This window comes from Zonotrichia leucophrys, chromosome 12 (genome assembly GCF_028769735.1).
Source record: "Zonotrichia leucophrys gambelii isolate GWCS_2022_RI chromosome 12, RI_Zleu_2.0, whole genome shotgun sequence".
Classification (NCBI taxonomy): domain Eukaryota; kingdom Metazoa; phylum Chordata; class Aves; order Passeriformes; family Passerellidae; genus Zonotrichia; species Zonotrichia leucophrys.
In genome coordinates, this window is record NC_088182.1 from 15,846,828 (window position 1) to 15,867,134 (window position 20,307).

A 20,307-nucleotide genomic window follows, 5' to 3' on the forward strand; every position below is an offset into this window, starting at 1 on the left:
TACACAGTGGCTGGAATGGCAGGCAGTGCCAGAGGAGGGTGGAGGACTCACTCATGGCACTGCAGCCCCTGGCACTGCACCCAGGGATGGAGAAGGTGGGCACAGCCATCATCCCAAAGAAATCAGTTCCTTCAGGAAGTGTGTTTTGGCTCTTGTGCCCTCCCACCCCAGAAATCTGAGGTATTGGTGGGGTGAGGAGAAGCTCCTGGAGAACTCCTATCACACATTTTTTATAGAGAGCAAGGTGAGTTCACAAATTCCAGTCCTGGATTCACCTCTTATCTCCTCTCCCAAGAACAAGTGATAGGACAAATGGAAAGAGTCCCAAGTTGCCCTGGGGGAGGTTTTTAGATTAGATATTAGGGAAAATTTCTTGACCAAAAGGGTGGTCCAAGCACTGGAACAGGTTACCCTGGGAAGTGGTAGAATTGCCATCTCTGGAAGTGTTCAAAAAATGTGTAGGGGTGGTGCTTAGAGACACGGGTTAGTGGAGGACTTGGCAATGATGGATTAATGGTTGGACTTGATTCCAGAGGTCTTTTCCAACCTTAATGGCTCCATGATTCTGTGATCCTAATCTGAAAGTCCCAAAAGTGAGGCAAATCTGAATCTCTGAGTAACACTAAAACCATCTGCATCTCCCAAGGAGGGTGGGGTGAGGGGAAGCCATCTCACCCACAGAGAGCAGTACCAGCTCACAGTGCCAGAGGACACAATTATAACTCCCTGGATGAAAGGACAATACCAGACAGTAGGAGGGAAAGGCTGTGGGCAGTAAAACACCCCTCCACCAAGCCTCCCAGCAGCAGAGAACCTGACAGCAACCCATTGCATGTAACATCTTTAGTGTGGACAGGCAAAAAGGGTCTAAATGAAGCAAAACTAACAATCCTCCCACACAGTGCTCAGCTAGTCCACCAACAGGGACGCCATGGGAAACCAGAAGAGAAACTTACTTGTCAGGTTAGATGAAACTTTTAACAGACCAGGCTCAGGGGAGCAGATATACTCACCATCTCTTGGGAGCTTGCAATAGGAACAGGAAGATCTGTAGCCCACAGTACACACCTTACACTGCAATGGAAGATGGACAGCATGAAGAAGTCGTGTTTTGAAGGCAATGGGTACAACCTGCTCCAGAATTCCAGACTCTGCAGCGTGCTTTCAGAAAGTAACAGCCATGAAAAGCTACAGTGATGGGGAATGGCAGTAGGGGCCTTTGCTGGAATTGTAGGTACATGCTCATATGACTCACAGCTGGGTTTGCCTTGGGAACAGGGCTTTCACACAACTATGGAGCACACATTTATTCATTAGTCCTTGAGATGGAACTCTTCCTCCTCTCAAGTGATGCTGGATCAAAAGCTCCCTGCTAGGCACAATGTTGATTCAAAGGGTCCAAAGTTACCTTTGGCATTCTCTAACCTGAATTCACCCCTCAAGCAGTGCTGAAGTCCTTATCTGAGCTGAACTGTAGATACTGATGTAATTTGGAGAGTTCATAATGAGGTGTCTGCTGACCAAGAGGCAGAGCTGTGCAGGCTTGGATGGTTATCCCACCTGGAGCTCCTGTGGGGAGAGCTAACTGCCCTATTTTTACAGCTCTTACCAAACACAGCACCGCTGACTTCCTCAAATGTATTGCTCTTGTTTCATAGCAATTTCTTCCTATGACTGAAGCCTTGTGGATGCTCTGAGGCACAAGAAAGCTCCTTCAGGCCATGGCTACACACAGCAACAGTGGGGACATACAGTGCAGCAACCTCAGTGCACTGAGAGCTGTTTGAAAGCACTGCTTGAAACTTGTGTCTCCACCTCCAGAGCACTGCAAGCAGAGCTGAGGCACAGAGCAACAGCTCTGCTTGCAGCTGAGTGCATCCATTCAGCTGGATGAGGGTCTCTGTAGCCCAGGGTGATCCAGTGGACAAGGTGGGACTCTAACTAGAACCAACCCATTCAAGTCCTGCTGCAAACTCTCAGCCTGTAGTCAGTGGGAATGCAGGCAACAATCCTGTCCTTTCTCCTGCAATCACCTCCAGCCTGCTGCAGCCACAAGTTCCTGTACTAGGAAAACCTTGGGAAGGGCACAGGAACAAACTGACCCTTGGGCAATGGTGCCTTCCCAAAAATGGACCAGTTCCAGCATGAACTAGACTTGGCTCATGCTGCCTAGACTTGGATCCATTTCCCTGCTGCACTTACCACAGCCACAGCTAGACCACAGGTTCCTGTGTGAGGCAGAGGGGTGGTTACACACATGAACCAGAGCAAAGCCTCTTCCATTCTGGTTGGCAGAATCACTGTCTCATTGTGGTTTTTAAGGAGAAAGGATCCACACGCTATTTTCCCGACATTTTATAAAGGAACCACTGCACAGGGACAAAGCTGCTCTGTGCATAAAAAATCTAAATCTGGCTACCTGTACCACACCCATATGCATGCAGAGGTGAGACCTAAAACAAGGTAGGCAAAAACACAGTTCAGAAAGGGCAACAGCTTCAGGGCAGGTATTAATTACTCTGAGGGACTTTGGCCACCGAGCAAATATCCAAACTCCTCTGAGCTGCCACTGCCAGGAGTGCCAGCAGGGGAAGCAGAAGGCAGCTCTGAGCACATACTTACACGTTTGCAGCGCCAGAACTCTGGGCAGGGAGTGTATTCAAGGGTCACCTCCTTGCCACCGATGGTAAGAGTTCCCTGTTGAGACAAGGGGGTGAATGACCAATGTGCCCAGCACACACAGGTTACTCAGAGGCAAAGAAAGGGGTGAAAGCTCTGGTTCCTAAAGGCTTTGCAAGTGAAACAGGGTGAAAGGGGGAGAAAGTCTTCCAGTTCAGTTAGCTGGAGCTTTGCCATGAAGTGGGAGGGAAACAGCCTGTGCCCTGCTCTAGCATGGGGCTACAAGGCTGTGGTAGCTAGCTCCAGAGGAGCAGGCAGGAGAGGCCTTGCCACCTCCCAGGAAGAGCAGAGACAAGGAACTAGAGTGGGAAATTGCTGTAAGCTGCTTTAGTCCAGGTGCTGGCAAGGAGCAGCTGGACAGACTCCCTCATGCCAGCCACCACCAGACTGGCCTCAAGGCAGCTACCTGAGGAGGAATGTGTGGAAAAATCCTCTCAGGTGAGAGAATTTTCATACTTGGGTTAGTCTTCATGCCAGTCATGAACCATGGCTTTTCTTCAGAGAAATACACCAGAAATGTGCTGCTGGCCCTCAGTCAGCAGAGCCAGTGCCCTGCAGCCAGCCCTTCCCTGCTGAGGCTGGCCTCGAGCACCTGAGCAGCAGCACCTGAGGGCCTCCACTGCCCACAGATTCACTGCTTCCAGATCCTCAAGTGGTGCTTTGGAGATGTGCCAACACACCCACAAGCTCTGCTGAAATGCAGATAAAATGGGTCAGAGGTACAGGTTCCCTGGCTCCTGCCTGGAGCAGCAATGATTGCTGGTGGCTCCCATCTGCCAGGGACAACAGGCCATGCCTGGGCACGCAGGATGCAGGCAGGCCAAGTCACAGATGCACACAGCCAGGAGACATCTCCTGTCACTGGAGGTACTGCCAGAACACACAGCCTGGATTCCCCAGTACCACAGTTTGAGACTCAGCATCAACAAGAGACCCAGACCCAGGTCCTCCAGGTCCCAGGAGAGCAGCTGCCTGACACACAGACAGATATCAGGGAGCTGTAAACAGTCCCAGCCTGTTTTGGGGACCTCTGCTGAGTCAGAAGCTTCCCAGGTACTCTGACCCAGTAGCCTCACCATGCAAAAGCCCCCAGTGCAAACCATGAGAAAACAAGTTTCCAGAGTTATTATTCAGAAGTCATGATACACCCATGCATAAACTGCTCTGCAGAACGTGAGGGAGATGCTGGGGAATATGCAAAGTGGGAGTGAGGAGTTCATAGAAGGGAATCACTGAGTGGCAGTACAACAATCCTTTAACTCCTACGAAAGAACACGGCAGGGTTCCACCACCTCCCCTCTTCACATCCTGCCTTTTACGAACCAAAGCCATCCTTTCCTACCAGGCCTCTGTTGAACACTTTGAGGGGTTCCTTTCTGCCACCCAGCTGCTTTCCAACATGGATCTGCCTTTGCCTGACAGAAAGCTGAGCCATTCCCGGACCTTGCAGAAGGCTGGTGTGTGCACTCAGAGCACCCTGCTGCATCTTTGGAGAACCTGCTCAGGGTCTATTCACAGCAGGGAGCACTGCTCACTTCACCTGTTCATAAGAGGCTTTGCACCCTCTTTAAGGCATGTGAGGAAACACAAGTGAGAAAGGGAAGTGGATATCAAGGCCATCCCACTGGAACTGTTGGTCCCTGAGACAGACGTGCTCCCTCTCCCAAGCAGGGTACCCACCACATCCCAGCACACACTCAAGAGATGGGCAGTGCCAGGAGCAGGCTATAAACGCCCGTGGGTGCCTCAGGGCACACTGAGCAGAGGCAGCAGGAGAAGGCAGGGTGCACATCCTCATGAGCCCAGGGAAGTCCTGGGGAACAGCAGCCTCTCACCAGGCAGCTGCAGCCCTGCCTAGGAGCTCAGGAAACCAAAAACTCGATTAGACCACATCTCCTCTGGCAGGGGCAATCCATCACAGAGTTTCATTCTTCTCCCAGCCACTGAGGACAAACCTTGCCAGAAAGCCTTAAGATTATTTTTGGTTTTATGGAAAATGGTATTTAAGTGCATGTTGTGCTGGTGGTGCTGGTCCCTTCCGCAAATTCCATTTTGGGAGGCTGCAGAAAGTGTCTCTTGCATAATTACTCCCTGATTTCCCTAACACCCTGCTGATTGCCTGCTCACTTTTTCAGCAAGCTCTCTCTTACTGATTTCTTCTTGATAAAGTAATTTTCAAGGTTGCAATCATCATTTAACTCTCCAAAATGAGTCTTTTGCTTAGGACACACATTGTCAGGATTCAGTGGCTTCGAATTCCTCATTCTCCCATTTTGTTACTAGATTCCATCACAAATATTTTCAGAACCTTTATTCTCTCTAGTGCCTGTCTCTGCTTAACTCTTCTTCATCTAGATCTTTTACTATGCAAAATTTTTTGGATACTACTCTAAATTCCAGTCCAATTGAGCAGATTTAAATTGAGCAAATCTTGGTGAAATGACAAAGATTTTCTGAAAATTTCAGGGAATAGTGCTGGGGAGGGGGGGAAAGGGTAAGCTTAAAGTATGCCACATAATGTGTCTGGCACCATATTTCTTCCAAATTCAGGCATTTTTTCCTGGACTTTTTCACCAACCTGCACTATGTCTGTTAATTCCTCTGTATTTTTAATACCCTGTACTTTGGAGCAGCTTGGCTTTTTCTAAGTCAGAGTGAAACAGAAATGTCTCTCTGGTCTTCCCAGTCAGGAACCTCCCCCTCATAACTAGCAGTAAACACAGAGTTGACTCACCAGTGAAGGGTTTAAAAGGCAGCACAGCTTTGCAGCACCAGGACAGCAAGCTCTCAGCCATGGAAATGCCCACATTTCCAAGGGCATGAACAGATTCTACTGTTTTCTGAATTGCCAAATTCATCAAAACAGAGCTTCAGGACTTTACTGCTGGGAGCAATGTTTTGTGCTACTGTTTGAAACCTTTCAAACATAGTTATACATGGATTTTTTGCTTAGAGATCATTGGAGATGCAACAGTGAATTCTAATCTAAGGGATACAATTCAGTCCCAGCCAGTTCAGCTACTAAAAAATCTGCCCTATGGCCAAGTATGTAAATAGTCCTGTCAGCAGGCTGATCCATGGAGCAACCCTGCCATGAGATGGTCCTAGAGAGCTGTGCCAGGAAACCATAAAGCCTGTTTGCAGAGAGCACACACACTGCAGCCATGTCTCAAAGTGCTTCACTGAGCAGGGACAAACCCCACAGGAACATGTTGCTTTTACAGAGGGAAAGAAAAAAGAGAAAATCCCTTAGCCATGATATCCACAGGTGATGCAATCCCTCTAAAGCACTTTGGAGACTGTGTCAGCAGGGCACAGGGCTTCAGCAACAAAGCTAGTTTCACTAAAGCAGTTTCCAAGCCTTTTGTTCCCAAAAGTAGCATTAAAGAATACCAGGAATGTAGGCCTACCTGTGAGAAAAAAGCCAGACCACACCCTAGGACATATCACGCTCACTTTTGAAGTTGAGTTTAGCTCACCTCTAGTTTACCCTGTGTGTAACAGCACTGCTCTGCACAGAGCCCAGCCTGGCCCTGCAGGTACCTGAGCACTCTGATCCTGCTTCCTAGGGAACCCACGGAGATACTGCCAGGGCCAGGAGACAGCCTGCTGCAGGTCAGGCACTGCACAAGCCACTGCTTCAGCTGCCTGTCTGTCAATTAGCATTTACAGTGAGCACGCTGGGCTTTTTCATGCTTGTTGACAGCCTTTTAATGATGATGACTGGGGGTTGAGGAGGGGGAGAACTTGCCAAAAAAGTATGTCTTTGCTCTCAAGACTGAGATGACAGAATACAAATCATCAGTGTCAAAGCTTTTGCTAACTGTTTCTCTAAAAAAAAAATTAGAGCATCCAAGAGTGACCTAGAAAATTGGAAATGTGGAAGGAGAGCTCTCGGAACACAGCCACTCCCTCAAATAAAACCAGGCTTCTCCTTTAACTGAATCTATCCAAACACTGAAACATTCAGTAAAATTTCCCTTTGGAGCCTCCAAACAATGAGCTGACAGCGTTCCAATATCTCACCCCACAGGTCATGCCTGGGCAGTTACAAGTGGGACTGCGACACCACAGGGAGATGTGGATGCAGCAGGCAGCACCACCATGGACTGCTGTGGAGGAACGTGCTCCAGCTCTTCCAGAGGGATGGCAGCAGCCATCCAGCCAGGATGCCACCATCCCTGGTCACAAGGAAGACCACAAGGCCTGACTTAGTGGAAAAGCAGTTGTCAGTCTCACCTTTACAGACAACATACCTGGGGTGGTGCACATGAATTTTGGAACAGAACCAAGGCTCAGTTACCAAGCACCCAAATCCACAAGGGTTACAAAGCCAAACTTTTCTTCTTGGCTACAACCCCAAGGCAGTGCAGGAGGTGCCTCCACCACAAGTGAACCCTTCTTCAGACCCCCTTTAGCAGTTGGCTCATGCACAAACCAAACACCACGTCAGCTAATTATTTCCTAATATTGTTTGTGGTCTGATTAAATGGAAAATATCTGTACCATGAACTGAAAGGTTCAGGTATCCTTCTTGCTGAGTAATAACCAAGCTGGAACACTGGTTATGTGGTTCAACATGATAAAAATTAACTGAAAATACCATTTGTAAACAGATAAAAAGCTGCATACGAAGATTATGACAAAAGAATGCTTATGGGCAGCACAGTAAAGCAGTCACATTAAAATACCAGCACTAACCTTGTTTACATGATGTTAATTCAGCCCTCTTCTGCATATTTACTATAATTAGGATAGTTATTCAAAAATCAGTATACATCCGTCATTTAAAAATTATTTAAAATGATTAATGACAAGTGTTTATTGCCTTGGGAATGCTCAGACACTACCCCAGGAGGCAGTCTGGGAATGCAGTGCACGCCCCTGGTCCCAGCAGCACTCTGCAGAATAAAAAGCTCTTGCCATCCTCAGGGTACATTCCAGCCCTGGCCTCCACATGCCCTGGGTGGCACAGCACAGGAGACAAGGGGCTGACAGCACAAGCCATGTTATCTAATTGGAACTGCAAATCAGAATGCATTCAGGTTCTGCTCCTATTTGAGTATGGATTAGAAATGCAGATTAAACAGCCCCCAACCACCACACAATGCAAGTTATGTAATGGCATCCTATTCCACTGGCATGCACCATGCAGAGGCTGAGTGGGAGCTGGCAGGGAGAGCACAGGGTTCTCTCCCTGACAGGATTCACCTCCAAATTAGGCAGGCAGGTGAGATCAAACACCAAAGGTCTCCCTAACTATCCCCAGCTGCTCGTGGAATTGAGGAGGCAGCACCTTCCTGGGATGAAGCAGAGGGCAAACACCTGGGAGGGTAAGAGACCAGCTGGATATATTTCAGAAGATCATCTCAGCCACAGAAACTGGCTTCTCATCCCCTGTTTTCCATATGCTGAAGTTTTTATCCCTGAACTCATCAGCAGCTGCGGTACAAGGACTCAACTGCACAGAGCAACAGGCAGTACATGCGCTTACCTCTGACAAAAAGCAGATGAGAAAAGCTGTGAACCCACAAACCACAACCCATCTGTAATTAAACAGTCAGAAAATGGAACGTGACATGGAGCTGAAGAAACAAGAGCAAGGCAGGCTGCTGCAGGGTACTGCAGCAATCTGGCATTTCCTACAGCAAAAGTAACTACAAGCAAATTCCTCATGAAGTGGGATTTTCCCCAAGGCTCTCAGCCTCCTTCTCGAGCTCTCAAACCAGTTGCAGCTCAGGGATTGCTTTTTATTGGCCTGATCTAGCAGTGCATCCAGCACTCTACTGCTGAGTGGCTGACAGCCAAGGCAGAAAATTCAAGATATACAAGGGAAAAGGATGGTTTGAAAAGTGGTGGATCCCTGAGGAATTGTTACATCGCCAAATGGATCCAAACAACTTTGCTGTGCACCATTATTACAGATTTCCATCAAGGCTAACACTGAGATGACAACTGACAACATAAACACTGTGTTTGTTAGTGGCCACCCAAAGAGCAGGATATTTGGCTCTTGGGCATCAGAGATGCTACAGAGCTGAAGAGCACGTGGCATCACCTTGCAGCATTTAGCAGTAAGGCATTTATTTCAACAGTGATCCAAGGCTAACCAACATGGCATGCTCAGGGCTCCTGGTCTTCAGGGTCAGGAGTGGCCTGAGAATGACAGCCCAAAGCTGTCACCATCCATCCTGAGCTGACAGAACACTGCTTCAGGCACACCACTGGTGGGCATGTTAAACAAAACTGGCACTAACACACAACTAGGCATTAGGAAGATAACTGAGAGAGTCCTAAACATTCAGTAGCTAAATGTAACAGATTAAGATGCTATATAAGGATTATTTTAACCCAGATAGCTCCTGGTACTTCTTTTTCAAAGTCCCTTTATTGAAAACCAGCACTGGGACCATCCACCCTGCCCCACAAGCTTCCATATCTACTTGCTCCCTCCTCAGGCCTCCTCCTGCCTGGTTATCCAGGCCATTTGTCCTTCAGCAGAAGGTGCCAGTCTGCATCCTTTAAGTTTCTTATTTCCACAGACACCCCAGCTAGCCTGCTGAGACACCTCCAGTTTTCTTCCTACGGTTTCTAAATTCCCTGGATACCAGCCATCCCCTTTTTAAGCAAGTCCCAGTATCTTTCTACAGCTCACCTCCCCCCACCGATATCCTTTTCGCAAATACACACAGAAATTGCTTTTCAGACTATGCCAGCTCTCTACATTTTAATGCTTGAATTTTGAACTCCCAATTCAGCTCCAAGTTAGGACTCTCGAAGTGCTTATCTTTTAAACACAGCATTTGCTTTGCTTGTCAGCACTCTCAGCCCTGCTCTGAGAGCAGCAGCACGGTGGGCACAGGCAAGCTCCCAATTACAGCTCCAGGAAGGATCACAGTGATGTGCCACAGCTGGGGAGAACACACAATGTGCTCAGCACCTCACGTGCTCAAGGGCCAGCTCTGGGCAGCAGGTGATATGAATAGCTGCTGCATTTACCCCTCTAAGTAGATTTCAACCTGTCTGAAAGTTTTCTTTGATCCAGTGAAGCCAAGTGGACTTTCACATGCCACTCAAGGCCCTAATGCATCTCCTCCTGGCTAATGCCAACCTCCAGCTTCCCTCACTCCTCTGAAGAGGGCACCTTTGCAGATCAGCTTATAGGATCACTGGGAAAAAAGTGGAAATTTTAAAATGAAAGCCTTTTCTTTACATCATGAAGGAGTCAGAAGATGATTTCTAGAGCCCACACAGTGAGGATCAGGGGACAACAGCTCAAAGAGGGACAAGTTCTGTGCTCTGGTGTTACTGGCTGTGCTTCCACTCCACAGCTAAGAGAAGCATGGATGGTTAAGATCATATGACACGGTAAGCATAGGAGGCCATGCATGTGAGTTTCTTTAACAGCTGGACTTGATCTTAAAGGTCTTTTCCAACCTCAATGATTCTAAGTCAAACACTCACTTTTATGCTCAGAAAAGTATCAGTCAGGTTGAATCCTCTGATTGAAAAATATACTTAAACTATCAAAACTTAAGAGTATTTAAATATTTAGCACATTGAGTATCACTATTCACAGATGGCTCTAGGGAAGGATCCACATGGCTCTGCCTCATCAATATTCCTTTACTTTTCATGGGCTGCTGCATGGACAATGTTTGAACAACAGCTGCTTCATAGACCCCCTTCTCTCCCACCACAGGGACTTCCCTTCTCTCTCCAAAATGCTGCTCTACTGCCTGGACATATTTCTCTTTTTTTTTACATGACCACCTTTTTCCTCAAAGGTCATCTCATCCCATCTCACTGTGAAACAATATAAAGCTTAAGCACATTAGCACAATGCACTAATCCAGTCCAGGACCTTCCTGTGCACCTCCCTCAGGGATACTTTACAATTAGCAATGGCCATAAGGAAGCTGGGAAACAATGAGGAAACACCCTGCACCTTAATCATAGGTTTGAAGCATAAATATCAAAACCCTCAAGAGCATTCCCAATGCAAAATCATGGTGGAAAAAATGGCTGGAAAGCTCTGCCTGAAAGGGGCAAATTTATTGCTAGACAATTTAATTAAGCATTTGAAGACCCCACACACAAACAACACATGTTCTTCCACTGGGGCATGTACCTATGGGACTCCTGCACACCTGCACAGGGAACAGAGCTCAGGGTGTTCTGTGCAGCAGCAAATGTTTGCTAAGAACACACCAGCTGTGATGGGGAAGGGTGTGCTCCAGAGGCTCCTCCAGACACAGCTCCAAACTCCACTCTTAGGCACTCAGAGCCCTGCCTGGCAGTGCCTTCTCTGCAGGACAGTCTCTATGCTGAAAGGACCCAAAAACCCTGGGAAGAGGAAGTACCTCTGAAGAAAAGAGGGTTTTATCCTTAGAGACATCATTTCTCAATATTCCTAGATTCCCAGTTAATGGCAGAAGTGTCTGATCCTGCCTCCCTCAGGATAAGAGCCCTGCCATTTGCCACCAGCAGTGCAACACTTACCTGTGTCCTCCCAATGATGGTTCCCAGCACACCAGTGTGACCTTGAGGTGGCCTGTCCAAAAGCCATATCCAGATCCTTAATGCTCACACCTGGACAGATCATGAAGGCAGCTGGCCCACCTTCAGGCTGGCACCTGTACAGATTTCTGTGTCTGAGCAGATGCTGCCTCCTGAGAGCTCTTCTTAGGAGCTGATTTGGAAACCAGCTGCTTTAACCTCTTGGCTCAGTATTTGCCAAGAAACCTGACACAGCATGAAAACAGTTATCCAAGCCCTTTGGAGGGAAATGATTTTTCCCTGCTAGCCTGGCTTGGGTGCAATGTAACACTAGTGGGTGTCACAGCTCCTTGTGGAACGCAGCACCTCTTCCTTTTTCAGGGCACTGAGGTTTAAGAAGTTCATTCAGGCAACTGCACTGCACAAAGTCCAGAGGTAAATTCAGATCATTCCTTCCTGGTCAGTTCCCAGAAGTGCTGAAGAAAGGAATTTAGTGCCGTGTCAGAGTGCAGAAGTAGTGACTCTCCAGGCTCTGGTGGCTGACTTCAGGTCTTTGGGAGAGTACATCCAGAGAGGTGAGTGTGCAGGACAGCAGTTCCTCTGACAACCCTGACACCAAGGAAGGAAAAGAAACCAGTTCCCTGTTGTGCCGAAAGTGCCTCAGCATGGCTGAATTCCTAAGGGATTGGGAAGGGGAAACAGCATGCACAGAAATCTCTTTAAACTGTCACATAAGCTGCACAGCAGTGGGTGGCTCAGATATTGTGACTTGAACCCCCTGTGGGACTTGATTTAATACCTGGTGGCTCAGGACAGAGACTGGCCCGTGCAGACTGAGGGCAGCCAAGCCCAGGGTACTGCCTGCAGCTCCCTGTGTGCTGCTCACCTCTCTGCAGCAAGCACTGCAGCACCACAGAGCTGATGCTTCCAGCTGCTCCTCTTAGAGCCAGATGGATCAATCATTTGCCTGTCAGCAGAAAGTGCCTGTGAAACTTTCTGGAATTCACTTCTTACATTTAGTGATGTGCCCAGTACATACTGGAAGGAAGAAAAAGAGATGAGCTGAGTTAATGGAAAGGACAGAGGAGGAGGCAGCAGTGGCAGTGGACACACCACTTGCACATGAACCAGCCCCAGAACAACAGCTTGTCAGGAAAAAAATCCAAACCACCTCAGCACTCCTCTCCAGTGATATCACAGGTTGGGAAGAATCACTCAGGCTTTCAAAACCTTAGGGCTATAAACAGTAAAACACCTTAGTCATCATATCATTAATGTACAGCTTTGCACCGTGAGAAAGCTTCTTAGTGAGACTTCTCAACCTGGTATTAAGTGTATGAAAATACATCTTGGGATTCTTAAGACCTAAAATTACTTTCTCTGTTAACTCTGCTCCTGAGATCCTTGATGGAAAAGTACATCAAATGTTTGCTTGGGCTTTAAATGCCATCCCGGCTCAAATCTGGTTCATGAAGCCCATCTGAATATTGCTAATTTCCTTGTTAGACATGGACTGTACATCACAAAAAATGAAGATTTCCCCTGTTGTCTATGAAAATGGGAGAAAATTACTTTCATTCTCTTGTTCTAAAGACAGAGTTTAAATCTTATGTTTACAGCTTTATAGCTTTGACCCTCATTAAAAATGCAATTCTTCACATGACAGACTTGATTTTATTCCCCTGTCCTTCAGAAGCTGTTTGTTCATCCTGTGGAAAGCATAACTAACTGAACTTATAGGTGGCCTGAAGAGATGGAGATGCAGGAGGCATGTTGTTGGATACAACATCTGGTAGCTGTCAACACATACACACAGTGCAAGAGCACCACAAAATAAACCTTCAGGCAGACTGCTCCTTTACATCTGATAGCTTTTGTTCTGCAGAAGCCAGGAAGAACTTTCCACCTCCGTCCTACATCTCCTTGTACAAAACAGCTCCAAGATTTTCCCACACAACCTCCTTCTGGCAGCAATTGTAGCCAGGATTCAGTAAGTTGGTCACACAGTGCTACTGAGGACCTGTCAGTGGCTGTCCCATTCACAGATTCCCTGATATGATGGAAAAAGAAATTCTCCCCCTGATGTGAGAGGACTGGGGAAGTTGGTGCCTTTCCTCAGCAGTGCAGAGGGATTTTGCCTGTCAGCACTCTCGTTGCTCTTCCCCCTCCTGTGTCTCCTGGTCCTGCACAGATGCAGAATGACAGCGAAACTCCTGATCTCTGATCTTGTAGCACACAGTGTTTCTTGTGCTCTCTGTAGGTATTAAAGCTTTAATAAGAGTCTAGAAGGTGCCCTGTGGCTTGCAGGGGAATGGGGTGGATAATAACTCTGTGTCCTCCTGTGTTAAATACCTGTTTCCTTGTTGCCTGTGATTGATGGATAATGACACAATAGCCCATTTAGGCGTGCCGCCCCCATTTTCCACTGTAATAATTTCATTTCTAGACAAGAACATTAACAACCCAGTTACAGTCGAATGGAAACAGAAATTCACAAATAAAAGTTGCTGACTGCCAGAGCTTTGATCTTCCATCTTCAAACTTGAATCTGAATTTAATATTTTACTCCTATGAGTTTCACAACCCGAGCAGAAAACAGCAAAATGCAATGTACTCGTTTGGAATGAGCCCCAATTCCAGACAGCCAAATTTACATTATTTAAATTGAAAAGGTCCTATACAAACTCAGCTGGGAAGAAAACAGACTAAAATCCACATCTGAAGGGAATTCCAGCTCTCTCTCACTATCAAAACCCTAGATGCACAAAAAGCATACATGATTTCTACAGAAGGGCAGGCAGACCATTTCTTTGAAGAGAAGGAAACAGTGGTTCTGCCTTCTTCCTTAACCCCAGGAAGCAAGCAGTTCAACGTTTTTTCCCACCTCTGGAGTCAACGTTTTACCTTCCTGTTCCAGCAATCCAACACCAGCAGTGCATCAAATAATGGAAAAGCAATCGCTGCTAAGATAGCACAAAAGCATGAACGAACAGTTCTGAGGCTGAAGCTCACAACAACGACTCATCAAATGAAAACTGCAACATTTTGGTGTGCTCCCACTTATCAAAACAGTCCAGATGGAGTCCCAGCATTATAATCTGGCTCATATGCTTGTAAAACATATCTGGTGTTCCCCTCGACATTGCTGGAATTAGGCTGAGGACTCATTGGACTCAGCCCAACAATTTCTGTCACCTCGTTCTCAGTGACAGGTCCTGTGCAAACCATTATGGCAAAACCCTGATAGGAAATGGTCTCACTCTGGAAATGAAAGTTGTGGTGCATTCACTGAGATGTCTTGATTCATCACTGAGCCAGTCCAGACATTTCCCTCTCACTGCCTGCTCATCTCCCTGAAGACTCTTCAGTGGTATCATCAGCACCGTCCACTTCTCAGAGAACAGAGGGAATTTCTGAGAGTGCAGCTGCAGCTTGGTTAGTCACCAGCTTACTTAGAGGATGACTTCAAAAGCATCAAAGCAAATTAGTGGCATGAGTCCTACTACTTTCACATAGGAGCTTGATCAAGGGATTTTACATCCTAATCCAAAATCCCCTTCTGACCATGTACACAATCTATCAACTGCAGCCCCACACAGTCTGTCCTACACCTGATTTCCATGTTCCTTTGAAGCATGCTGAGGCTACGAGGCACACACCTTCCAATTTGTTACACAGGGATATATTTAAAGTTTCTACAGATCTTCACAGAAAATCAACTAATGACAAATGCAAACTGAATTAAAAAACAAACAGTCTGTGATAAAGAGCAGCCAGCAGGAAACCATGGCTCTGTTTTAAGGTGAAACTTGCACCTATAGGTAGCATACACAGCATAATCTATGACTAAGATTTCCCCACTGGCACACAATTATTCCATTAACACATTAGGAGGAGAGGACCTGACAGCTACAGAGACAGGGTGCCATCTGTATCCTGCCCATGCATCCAAAGATTACTTCAAATCTTTCCTAGCTCAAGGCAAGATCTCACCTAGAAACAAATTCAAAGGATGAGTGTTCCAGATGCCTCATCGCTCAGGAAAATGCTCTGTGTACTGAAAATGACCAAACCAAAGCTATTTCTTAGGGACTGCTCTGCCAGTGAGTCCTCTACAACACAACTTTAGCCCTATGGAAGGGGCAGAGGCATGGTACACACTGCACTTTGCATGCACAAGCAGAAGCTTTCAAGTATCCCCATTTTTATAACACCAGTGCTGGGCATGACCAAAGGTCTGGCTGTCCCATGGTGGTTCCTCACTCTGAGCCACCAGTGCAGGGAATCTTCAACCCTTTCCTGCACAGCTGGGAGTGATGCAGCACAAGTACTGATATATCAGATCACACAGCCAATCAACCAGAGAGGACTGGACACCTGTCTTGTCAATCACTCACAGATCAAATGATTGAAACAAATTTCAGGAAATCACAATTATTCCCTCCAGCTCCCAGCACTGTAAACAGAACATCTAATCCAACAGAGAACAACTTGATTACCAAGGCATTTATAATCTATAGGGAAAGAATGGTTATTTCAGAATTACACCATCACACAGATTTGTTAATGTCAATGGACAAAAAATTGCAACAGACCCATCACCAGAACAGAAATGCCGGGGCCAGGAGGGAGAGCATTTTCATTTTAGAGAAGGGTAGGGAGTGATGCTTTATGTGAAACAACCTATTTATATAGCAGCCCAAGCCAACCTCAGCACACAGAATAGATAATTCTGTAATATACAGCAATATTTGAGTCCTGAGATAACCCTGCTGGGCCACACATCCCCAGCAGCAATCAGAGATACTGAGGAAGTCCCACTTAAGCATGTGCTGCATGCTCCAGCCAGCTCACCCAGAAGCTGTCCTGTGGGACAATCCCATTGCAGAGTAGCAGTTCAGCAGCAGCAAACACACACAGTCCCACCACATGGGTAAGGTGAGGCTGAAGGAAAAAGGAGGACAGGATTTTGGAATACGAGCAGGGAGGTGGAGGGACATGGCAAGCTGGGAATCACACAAGTAGAGCAAGAAGATGCAGCTTCACAACTCTTCTAGTGAAAAGTGAACTTATTTTAAAACACATTGGATAGCATGGTTTGCTTCTCGAGGCAAGGCAGGACAGAGCTGCCAAGAAGGAGGTTGTAGTTTTTTTATCTGGGAAGGGCTGGAGAAAACACATTGATGGGAAGCTACTATTGGCTGAAAGGAAGAGTGTGTGAAGTCTCTGGCAGAAGCTCTCTTACAACCTTCTGTGCCAAAGGAAGAGGGACTAAGAGGATTCACACGGCTTGGAGAGCTGAGATGACAGAAGATGTTGAGAAGATAGAAGAGAAAAAGGTCCAGAGAAATATTTTTGGTACTTTTTGGCAGTTACATTTTACAACAAAAGCCATCCTTCTCTGCACAGGGAAGGTCTCTGAAGCACACAGAGATTAAGCCAGTCCTTCCAAACAGGCAGTGCATTTATCACAGCTTCACTGCAGGATACACACATGGACACCCACACACCCAGCCCTGTCACAGGTCACTGCAGGCAGATCCAACTGCTTATTCACAGTCAAGTGTCTGCCCAGCTGCAGGAGCTCCCCACTGCAGGCTTCCATACTCATCTCCAAAGCTGACAACTCCAGTTAAATGCTGGTACAATGCAGTGATTAGTGAGACACGAGAGGGAATGAAAAAATGATTGACTCAACATGTCAAGCCTCTGTGATGTAAGCCCAGGGTGAACTCGTGACAAGGTCACACACTGAATCAGATACAAAAAAAACCCAAATCAGCTCTGCTGCCTGGAAATCCACTCATCCACTAGCCTGTGGAGAGAACTTTCCATACAGGTCAGGTGGCTCATAAAAATTCCTCCACAATGTGCATGTTTCCCAAACCATTAGGATGTTTACAGAAGAAACTGCCTAGGTATACAAGCCTTTCCCTCACTCAGAGTGGAAGACTCCAACAGCAGATTCTAGAAATCCACAATCAAAAGCAGGACAGGCTTTGTGGGGGTGAGGGAGAGGAGGGGAAAAGGCGGTGTGCTAATGACACAACCTGAGCAAAATCCACACATCCGATATGCAACAAGAAAAGCAGAATATAATGCCACTTGTGGATCCAAGGAGAACAGGTCAAAAGCAAAGCCATCTCCAGCACCCTTAGCCTAACACACAAATGGATTTTCAGTGTATTTGTGGACATGCCACCACCACCCTCAACTGCAGGTTAAAGCTAAAGAGACAGAGTAACATTGTCAAGTGAATAAATGATGGATACCAGACAGCCCGTGAAAATGCATTTGAGGCAGGTGTCATCTTCCATTACAGAGGGAACCTGGCAGACTCTAGAAAAAAAAATGCCACACTCCACAATTAGGCCCATTCTACCAAAAGGAATACAACTAGTTTTGATGCTTGGACACACATTTTCTTTTAGAAATTGCAACACACTCCCTGTAGCACAGGCTTCAATAAATACCCCAAGGTTACAGATCACAGGAGAAGTTCCATTCTCAGGATAAGCACATGCTTCTTCCTTATTTAATTGGGAAGCCACACAGAGCTGTGGCTTGTTACTGCAAATGTTTTCAGGACAGAAAGTCCTAAGCTTTGCCTGCTTGTCACAGCATCTTGTGGATTTTAACACAAACAGCTACAGTGAAAAGCCTGTGAAATATGATCTGCACCAGAAGCTCTGTTCACACAGAATACAGAAAGGCCCTGCAGTGAATGGATACAGGAAAATAGGCTCAGAGCAGGAGAAACACACAGTTGATGTTTCTAGCTGCACAGGAGTGGGACATGCTCAAGTGAGCACCCACCAAACCCAGTAAGAATCCCTCTTACTCTCTCCAGTAAAAAACAAGCAGGGAGTGGAGCCACTGGCGTGCTCAGCAAGCTGAACAAGGACAGCACTGCAGAGACACTGCTCTGACAAGTACCAGCCTCAGTGCAGGAAGGCACAAGAGCAAGTCTTGAACAGCCACTCCAGCACATGCCTGGAGAGCTGCACAATAATGTACAGTGTATGCATTTTTAAAAGTTCATGCTATAGCTCTCCTCTTGCCCTCTTTCTTAAGAAACAGGAGGAAAGGATTACAAAGTTGTTAGTTACTAGCAACAAGCTAGGAAATATTCATGCAGCCAGTGTTGCTAAGTTTGAGGCCAGAGTGGATTTGGAGACAATACTACAGAGTCAATTGAGACAAACCATTTGCTCCTGAGCTCAAAAAAAAAACTCTCTTGCTTCCATATCTATAACAACCAATTCCATTTCAGTGAAAACACTCAGAGAATTAAAATAGGCAAGCAGCAGAGACAAGCTCCTTCCATTTCTGCTCCTCCTGCTTTATGACACACAATAGTACAAAGGGTACTTCATTTCCCACCTGATTTTCTCACACCAAGTAACATGCTTGTTATGTCTGTTCTTTTCTACACATGAAGGAGGAATGCACAAGATTCCATGCCTATGGCCAAGTGCAGCCATGGGATGTATTCCCAAAGCTGCTTCCAAGAAGCCAAACTGGTGCCCTCAGACAGGAGCATTACCACACCATGGGCCACGCCAAAGAAACGCCAAATGCCACATCCCACCCCTTCAAAAATGAGAATAAGAGAGGGAAAATTATTTAACAAAAATCATGTGACTTAGCAGACAGAAACCTCCATTTTCCATTCAAAATAACTTTCTCCCCAACAGAAAAGCAGCTCATCACAGACAGAAAATGTCTTGCACAACTCTAGTGACAGCCACTGTGAAACAAGAGGCCACCAGGAGCATCACCAACCATGAGACTGCTATAAGGGCTGGATCAAGGCTCTGCACAACAAACCAACAGTTCATCTGCCCTGCCAGGGCAGAGCCCCCACAAAGCCAGGGGGAGAGCCAGCACCTGGTACCTCACTCATCCAGCCCTGTGCCCAGCACCTCCAAGCTGGGAATAACAGCAATCCAGAACCTTCCATGTATATTAGCTGGGACCTTGGCATTAGAATAAGTTGCCAATGCATCAATCAACAAGTCAAAGCAATTAATAAGGTGCTTGTTGTCATTACTTTAGCTGAGGCAGTTAATAACATGGAATGAAACTCTCCTGCAAAATCAGGGCAACACAAATATGGGTGTTTCCTTATCACAATGTATGTAACAGAAAAGCCCCCTCAAATCTCAGCAGTCACGTATACATGCTAAGATTTACTGAATGGAGGGAGTTGAACCTGGTAAATCTGTAGTTTGCAAGTCTGGCAATGATCTTGAGTGGGTGCTGGTGTGTACTGAGTAAAACAAAAGGATTTCACAATATCAGAATGATACAATATAGAGATGTAGCAAATTGTTCTTCAGGCAAGGGCAGCTCAACAGGCATTAAACAGCATCAAAAATGTTGGTTTGGCACAAGCTATTTATTCCCAGCCTCTAGATGCCTGAGAAAGAGGCAGGTTGACTAGTGAGGGACCAGCATGTCACTTGCTATTTATGCTCTCACAAGTGACTGAATTTGACAGGGACAGTTGATAACCTTCTGAAAATAACTGAACTATCAAAGAATCTGCGTCTTAGCTAACACAGATTTTTGGTTTTGCAGCTTGCAAAAATGCAGACTCTCAGTCTAAGGAGATGATCTTGCAACTCTACCCTGGAAGTCATTGAAGTGGAATATCTATCCTCTAGGGACAACTCATAACTCCCTTTCTGAAGATCTCTATTTGTCTCTTACTGAGAATTTTAAAGTCACCTCTTTCCTTTGCAGTATGTCAGGTACAAATGCTGCTAGGTTTTTCTTTTTTTTTAATTTAGGTAATTAGAAAGGCTCTTTTTCATGTTCAATCAAAAGCAGATTAGTCAAGTTAACCTATGTGGGGTAATCCAGAAATTACAGCTCTCCTGATCAAATGCACGTAGCTTGGGTCATCCCAAACCCCACATTTCCAACTTCCCTAATTACTAACACCTGAAGGTCCACTAAAAGATGATGAAGATTGGCATATGGAAGCTTGGGAGGTGATCCCTTCCAAGCACTCCATCTTTCAGCATTCATCTGCACACACACAGAGCCAGGTATAGCAGGAAGAAAACTGGAAGACTTTCATACCCTGTCTGTTTTTAGCACATCCCAGGTGTCTAAGGCTGG

At 46.3% G+C, this 20,307-nt stretch overlaps 1 protein-coding gene across 2 annotated transcripts in view; it reads right to left on the reverse strand.

Annotated features, from left to right (window-relative positions):
* The window catches only part of RBM6 (RNA binding motif protein 6), a 57,951-nt gene that overhangs the window by 13,742 nt on the left and 23,902 nt on the right, over positions 1-20,307 (reverse strand). For both annotated transcript variants that reach the window (XM_064723640.1, XM_064723639.1), the window contains exons 7-8: positions 2,623-2,697; positions 1,014-1,074 (exon numbers count right to left, since the gene is read on the reverse strand). In XM_064723640.1, coding sequence (XP_064579710.1) covers positions 1,014-1,074; positions 2,623-2,697 — 136 coding nt within the window. The remainder of the gene's footprint in view (positions 1-1,013; positions 1,075-2,622; positions 2,698-20,307) is intronic.